The sequence below is a fragment of the Phoenix dactylifera genome, chromosome 4 (genome assembly GCF_009389715.1).
Source record: "Phoenix dactylifera cultivar Barhee BC4 chromosome 4, palm_55x_up_171113_PBpolish2nd_filt_p, whole genome shotgun sequence".
Taxonomy (NCBI): Eukaryota; Viridiplantae; Streptophyta; class Magnoliopsida; order Arecales; family Arecaceae; genus Phoenix; species Phoenix dactylifera.
Genome location: NC_052395.1, coordinates 11,201,802 through 11,209,909, shown reverse-complemented (window position 1 = coordinate 11,209,909; position 8,108 = coordinate 11,201,802). Strand labels below are relative to the sequence as shown.

Here is an 8,108-nt window from a genome sequence, read left to right as displayed (position 1 = left end):
CAAGATTCGTCATTATGGCCCATGCCAAATCTAAATGGGCCATCTTTAGAAGCTACCCCATTGTCCCCCTCTGTAGCCCACTTCTTCGCTAGGCAGTTCTGTCGGGTTGTACCTTTCTTGGGAAAGAATGATTGATGTTCGACCATTGGATCGCTCTGTATATATCTCAAAGCACTTTGAACTTTCTCTGCTTGCACAGATTTCAAAGCTATAATTGCACGATATAATGGTGGATTTTTACGACAGAAGGCAAATCTTTCTTTCGTGCGAAAGATACAAAACAATGTGGGGCTGGAGTTAAAATGACTAATACTTATTATCGTAGAAAGTATGGGAGTTTGTTTGCTATCCATGTCAAAGGGCATGATTTAGGTTTGGTAGATAAATGTGAATAATCAAATAAGCCGATGAATTTAATTGCTAGCTCAGATCATACACGAGACATGAATTAATCGAACTGAAGTTTAGCATATATACACAATATGTAAATCATGATGATCCAACAAACTATGAAATTAGTGGGGTAAACAATTTGGGCCTACATCAGGTCTGGCCTATATCCTAACAAAGGTTTCAATAATAAAATTATTTTGTTACCATTGGATGCCCACCAAAATGGTTATTGACTGTTCTAATGACCGCAACTACTATATTTCGCCCCATCTTAAGCAACTCCAAATTTTGTTATTAAGATAACGATTATTATAACGATCATTATGACAACATTGTAAAGGAAAATAACATGCAATAATGAGAAAAAATATGTTATCCAAATTACTACTCTCTCAGTAAATATATTTGATTTTTTGTGGTACAATCTTTTTTTGGAGGAATAATTGAAAAAATGTCGCAGTTCAAAACAAATGATATTTTATTTAAGAAAACATTACAAATGCCAAACAATGGCCATTATAATGGGATAAGGATCATTGTATAACATTTCATTATTAATAACATAATTGATCCGCTCTTAAACAGTTATAATGGCTGTTTTACATCCATCATTTTAAACCATGATCTTAACCAAATAAGATCCATCCCAAATCAATCTAATTAATAGATTGGATCATCTTAGATTCAGTTTCATTTTGGGCTTGGATCAGCTTACCCTGTAAAAAGAGCAAGTGACCTCAACCCAGAACAATGCCATGCAGACAATGGATCAAAATATTTCAGCATCATCTAGATGCAATCCAACCCAATGCAACCATTGTAGATCCACATAATTAGCACAATTATACATTGGTGCTTATTAGTTTAACTCCATTGCATTATTATTTTAAAATAGTCTGTAAAAATGCAATCCTTTTTCAGGTACGTACAAAAATATAATCTTTAATGGTCAAAAAGTTCATGATCAATACTTAACATGCATAGCTCCGAAAACCACCAGGGTTTAGGCTGACGTGATACTGAGAGCAGGCTTATATTGGGCTGGGCTAGGAATTTGGGCTGGTTGTTTACTCTCTGTGGGCCATCATGTTTCTTAGTAATATCTGTGGTCGAGGCAATTAGTAAGGCCCAAATTTGGACCTTGTGGTTGGTTAACTTAGGGCCATCTCAGACTGGGTTCAAGTTGACTTAGGTCCCAGTTGTGGGTTGTTTCCAATTGCACTAGGGTTCCTCGCTCTCTCTATCTCTGTGTGTGGATGTGTGTCTCGAGTAAACTGGTTCTTTGATACATGTAGGGCCCAAAATTAATTAAAAAAAGAAATATCCGGCTCGCTTTCAGGCTAGCTTTTTGCGGAAAGGTTGGATGCCCCCCTGTTGAGCTCCCCATCTTGATCAATGATTTCGTGACTGCAAAATTGACTTGTACAAGTGAAACAATCACATCTTACAAGATACCATCTAAATTAGTTGCATTTCAGCAAATAGCCTCGTTCCTTTATTTTGAAATAAATTCCACTGCTCGTCTTTTCCGATAAAGCCAATCATGTTAAACACTCAAAAATGATAAGCATTACTGTTAGAGCAGGAAAAGAAGTTGTGTCCCTGCACAAGGTATTATCCGCTTTGGGATGGTTTCAAGCCCCCCTCATAGCTTTGTCCAAAAGGGGATGGTGACCCCTTATAAGCACAAGCTTTTCCACTACTCAAGCAGGTATTGGACTACAGGGTATGGCCCCCCTCCACCCCCAACAGTAGCACTCTTAGTAGGAAGGATTCGTGCGGGGTCATGGTGGGAAGGTCCACGCACCTTCGGGGCACCCTATCTGTTAGAGCAAGAAAAGGAGTTGTGTCCCTGTGCGAGGTATTGTCCGCTTTGGGATGGTTTCAAGCCCCCTCATGGCTTTGTCCAAAAGATGCCTCACGAGAGAAAAGAGAATGGAGATATCTTATAAGCACAATCCTTTCCACTACTCAAGTAGTATGGGACTAAAGGGTATGACCCCCTCCATCCCCAACAAATACAAAAGTGAAGCAGTTGAAACCTCCATCGATTCTGTGAGACAGAAGAACATGGACGCACTCCGTTTTTCTCCATGAAGGTACATGCAGAATGTCATTCTTCGCTGTAAAGAGACGAAACAATCTCATGTGATGATGTTTTTACCATCTATCAAGTTTGGCTGCATTAGCAATGCATGAAAAATATGGAGAGTTTAGATTCGTAGGATGCCAACTATATTTCAAGCATGATAGGACATAACTGCTAAACAAGGACAATAGTTTATAGTTAGAAAAAAGTTAGCGAGATGCCATTTCAACCTTGAGCTAGTTATACTTTGACCACAATTTTTTTTAAAAAAATAAATAACTACTAAAATTTAATTTATGTTGCAGTATAGCCCATTTGTCTATCTTTATTATAAATTGTTACCAAATGATGGTCACGTAATAATAAAATATTTATAAAACTTTAGAAATGCCCTTTCTATCAACTTAGCAGGGTGCCTCTTTTTTGGTAAGAATTGAAGGAAAGGGAAAGATGATTGAAATGAAATCTTCTTGCTTTGGGATATGTACACAGGCGGATGAATGAAAAAAATTAGAACACTTTGAGATCTATGCAGGAAGGTGAATGAATGATAGAGGATGGAACGCTTTGAGGTCTATGCACGCAGATGAATGACATAGGATGGAGCACTTTGAAATATTTGCACACAGATGGATAAATGATAGGATGCTTTGAGACTTGTGCAAATGGACAGATAATGGTAGAGGATGGAGTACTTTGAGATCTATGCAAGTAAATGAAAGATGATGGATGGAATACTTTTGAGATCTGTATAGCTCAATGGATGAACGACAAAGGATAGAGTGCATTGAAATCTATGCAGGCAGACTAATGATAGAGGATGCAACGCTTTGAGATCTGTGTATATGAATGGATTAATCATAGAAGATAGAGCGCTTTGATAACTGTGCAAATGGATTGATGAATAGAGAGGATGGAGTGCTTTGAGATCTATGCAAATGAATAGATGAATGATAGAAGATGGATGCATAAACTCGCTTTAAGATCTATACCGATATCAAGTGCATAAACTTGCTCTAAGATCTATGCTGGTGGAAGAATGATGAAGTGCAAAGTGCCTTGAGATCTATATGGTAGGTCTATCTTGCATTAGAGCCACGATCCAACCTGTTTAAATCGAGGGTATTTTTGTTTTTTCTCTAACTCAGTTAATTGTTTTAGGATTTGATAGACGATTGGGCCACATTGCAATAAAAATTAAATTTTGGTAGGCCCACATTGTAATAGAGATTAAATTTTGGTAGCTAGTTGAAACTTTTTAAAAAATTAGGATCAAGTGTAAATGCCCCAAAGTTGAAGAGGTGTCTTCCTAATTTTTCCTTATAGTTATCATTAAGTTATTCTATAACCATTGAGGATAGGTGAGACAAAATATGAAAGTGGCTGCATAAGACATGTAGGTCAGAAGTCATACTTTGATACTCAGTGAAAATTGTAGGCAATACCAGGTTCACTTAAGTTAAAAAGTAAATAAAATGATATTATCTAGCGAATTTAAGTGATACCTTATGTGTGTGGAATTATCTAGTGCATGGTTGGAAAATTTTGTAGTGGCCGCCATTTACCATTGATAGAGTAAAGATTTTTACTTAGTCGGTGAAAGATTACTTCTCGTTTTACAAATCATTTGTATTCTCGTGTATTTTTGCATTCTAGAGAATGAGCAACTCAACTGCTTGATTCGATGAAGATGGGTACGATATCACAGACATGGTTGCCTTTCACGCGAGAACGGATGGATGGGAGGGTCACTGGGTTCATACATGTTGGCTCCTTCCATCCGAATTGGTTTTTAGGGTCCTTTTTTTTACGTTTGCTTTGCCATATTTTGTATTCCTTATTCTTTTATTGGTATTACCAAATGAGTATAGTTTTTAATTATTTTCATTGATTGCGGATTTCGTTTCTATGCTTTCAAAAAAATCCATTTTTTTGGATGTTCATGTCCTTGGCTATCTTCGTGATAAGAGATAAATTTAGTATTAACAATATGGTTACTCTTAGCGCTCATCAGATAGTGCATTTCTTCTTATTAAAAAGCTGTCATCTTTGTTTACATTAATTAATAATTTTTCCCTTTTTTATTATTTTAGAGCAAGTATTAGTTATGCAACAACCAACTAGATCAATGCTTGTATGTATTGCAATGCTCCGAACTTATCACTCGGGTAGACTATGTGACATGGTTATACATTCCATAGGGTTAATTTTTTTAGAGCCTCAAGAGCATAACTTGGTTAAAGTTGGGTCTACTAGTGAGAGATGCATAAAGGATTAAATGTAGCAAATATCATTGGATGATCTCAAATTTGTATTTGGATTGCTATTATTAGAGTCAATTTATTCTTTCTTAAAAATGATAATTTATATTATAAAAATTGTTCAGAAGGCCTTGCACATTTCATAGGGTTATTGCGTTGCAGAATGTGCAGCCTTGTCACGTGGTTGATGCGGATGATGGATTCGGGGCCTGACATATATGTTTTTCCTTTTTTTTTGAAGATAGCCTAAATATTATTGTAGGACCAAAGAAAAGGGTCATATATGGTAACTCTGTTTCTACTATTTGAGGAAAAGGGGGTTGCGGGCAATGATCTGCTGAATAAAAGAATAGAAATCAAATTAGTTCGAATTCTCTCTCTCTTTTTTTTTTTTTTTATTCCAGTTGGTGCGATATGCTACATCATCAGATTCATAATGGGAGTTTAGCTCAATTTTTCTGGCATTTCATTTCTTCTTTTCATATCACCTCAACTTGTCGTAACTGTAGCGGTACCAAAGATGCTGATTAGTTTAATCCAAACAACTCAAATCCACAGAATCAAGCAAGTTGGCCAACTTCTAAGTTGTGTAGCTGCATATAATTCTTTTGTAAGTGCTCATCTGCTCTTTGGATTGCACTTAGAACCTCTTAAATTTGAGCTGGCAATGACTATCCTGCCTAAAATGCCATATCCAAGGGATCTTTCATGCTTATGTTGGCATTGGTCCATGCCCATCCAACAATATCGATCTCATATATAGGTTCTAAGATTCCCTCCTTCCCACCCACATGAACTGGCTGACATTTTCCTGATCGACTGCACTGATCTCATGAACAGACTCAAGGAAGATGTCGGCCCAACGGTAACTCCACCAATGATCACTTTCATCCTATGGTTTTCTGCAGATTAATGATAGTATAAGTGATATTTGTTCAAATGAAAATATGGGAAGCATTCATAAATTAAGTATGGACAAAGAAAAGAAATTAATATTGGAATCATGATTCAAGTTTTTGCAAGCTAGCTAGGTTGGCACTCCAAGCGCAGTGATGCATGACTTCATATTCACAAGAGAAACGGAAGCATGAGTTTATCGTTCTAAAGATCAGAAATCCTAGAGATTGTAAATTTGACTGTCTTGAGAAGGGAAAAAGCAACCTCACTATTATCTTGGTATCAACCAAGGTTAAGAGAGTCTCTTGAAACTACCCCCCCACTAACATCAAAAGAACGCAGCACACTCTTTGTTGCATCACCACTCCTTCCAAGGTTAAGGCAAAACACATCAAACCACCCACATCCCTTCGGCCTGCCAAGAACATTAAGACGAAGAACCATTGTTTTATATGGAGCTGTTTAAAGATGAGAATTTCTAGGACTAATAAATAGCCACCATAGCAAGATTTAGCTTATAGGTACAGAAAAGACTAAGCTTAAGTTTGCTACATTGAAGACCACGACAAACCTCATTAAGCTAAAATTAAAGGGTAGCTTCTAAGCGCATCTTAATTTATTCCAAAAACTCAAAGCGTTCGATCACATGAGCAAGCTCCTAATTATGGCTGCTTGAGCACTGGTTGTGTCGGTCGTCGCAAGCAGCTCCGACAGCCTCTCACTCAGATCGTCGACTTCTCGATGCAGGCTCCTAATGTAGTTACAGGTGTCTTGCAAGACCCGAGCAGCCGACGCCTGCACCCAAAGGCCAAACTCTAATCATGCTTTAGAGGAAATAAGAGCAAATGAGCTTGTAAAACACTATGGTGGGTACGTAGTTGGTATGAAACCTACACTGCTGTTGCTCCTAATGCTGGCTTCAGGGAGCAGCGCTTCCAACTTGGACACGAGATCATTGATCTGCTCTTCGCTGATTCTCGATGAGCTTGACTGCCTTGATCGAGTCCTCCTGCTGGACATCTTCGTCAATAATGGGATGTGTTCTTTAGTGTAGGTTGAATCAGTGACAGGGAGGTAAAGGTCCAAGATACTAGGCTACTGGCTCTAGTGGCTATTTTATATGAGGAAGAGAGTGAAGCAATTAGGCAGGTTAAGGGAACAGAGGCAGCGAGATGAGAGATGGAAGATGAGAAAGGGGAGATCGAGAGAGAGAGAGAGAGAGAGAGAGGCAATGGGAGAGCGCTTGAGGTGTTGATGGGAGGAAGACAGGTGCATGGGAGAAAGAAATGGGCAAGTGTTGTATTTAAATAGCGTGGTGGCGGTTGGCCCGGGGAGTGGGGTTGGGTTCGCTATAGTGTCCTCTGTTTGTGTGTCTGCGAAAGGCGAAACCATGATTGCCTACACTGCATCCACCACGTGGCTGTACATGCAGCGAATCACGACCGCTGGTATCTGCAACCCCCCTGCCTCAATGAATTTTTAATCTGAAGTGGAATCTTCTTATTATACTTCTGAAATGAATTTTACAGGGTACAAGAAAACTTATAAGTGATGGTAATTCACCAAGAAACATTCATATATATTAATTTCTACTTTCTAGATACCATGATCACTAACCATGACTAACTAATCTTGTTTGATTATATGTTAAGATTTAATTATATTATTAATTCACTTCCTAACAATTTAAGCTTTTGGAATCTTGCAGGCAAATTAACATGATTGACTTTAAAAAGCCCTGTCTAGTTCATTTTGTTTTTTTAACATGCAAAGTAACTACTTTGTAGCTTTCCCTCAAAGTTCTTGGTAGAAGCCATGGGGGAGAGCAAGCAAGCTACCTAACCAGAAAGGCTGAATGTCTAGCTAGTATCACTAGGAGACCAATCCATTACTCGATTAGTTATTCGATCCATGAAAACTTATATTCTATATTCTTAGGTTTTCCCATTTTGGTTTGCCTTACTATCTCGTAATCTTTCTTGATCATCAATTAAGAATTGAAATTCAATTGTATGCTGTGGACCTTTAGGAATATAATGCCAAATATCAAAAGTCAGGAACACCTTGATATCGGCCGGCCCAGACCTAGATCCTCAGTTTGCACCGCATGTGGCATTTATCACATGCTTGATACTACCTTGTCTCACATTTACAATAATTGGAAGCATTAAAGCCTCTCTCTTTGTTCATCTTTTTGCAAGCTAACTAATCCTCTACATGTTTTCTCTTTTTCCTTTCGATATGGTTGCAACCATAGTACCATAATCTGAACCTAGCCGGCCGTGTGATTCATAAGTCAGTCCGATAAATGTGGCGATGATCTATATGTTAGACTGAGAAGCTGGTTATTAGCATCGAGAGAAGTGTCATGTTTGAACCTAAATGGTAAAATTTCTATCATATTTTTCACAAAAAATTTATTATCAAGAGAGACACATGTGGACGTTCACAACAGCGTAGTATTAATA

The 8,108-nt window shown here is 37.9% G+C and overlaps 1 protein-coding gene across 1 annotated transcript; it reads right to left on the bottom strand.

Annotated features, from left to right (window-relative positions):
• Positions 1-6,067: 6,067 nt before the first annotated feature.
• On the bottom strand, positions 6,068-6,910 carry LOC103700583 (transcription factor ILI6-like). The gene is made up of 2 exons (XM_008782506.2): positions 6,535-6,910; positions 6,068-6,435 (listed from the first exon to the last, which is right to left on the bottom strand). Exons 1-2 carry the CDS (start codon positions 6,658-6,660, stop codon positions 6,283-6,285), a joined length of 279 nt encoding a protein of 92 aa, XP_008780728.1. The 5' UTR covers positions 6,661-6,910; the 3' UTR covers positions 6,068-6,282.
• Between the last annotated feature and the right edge of the window lie 1,198 nt (positions 6,911-8,108).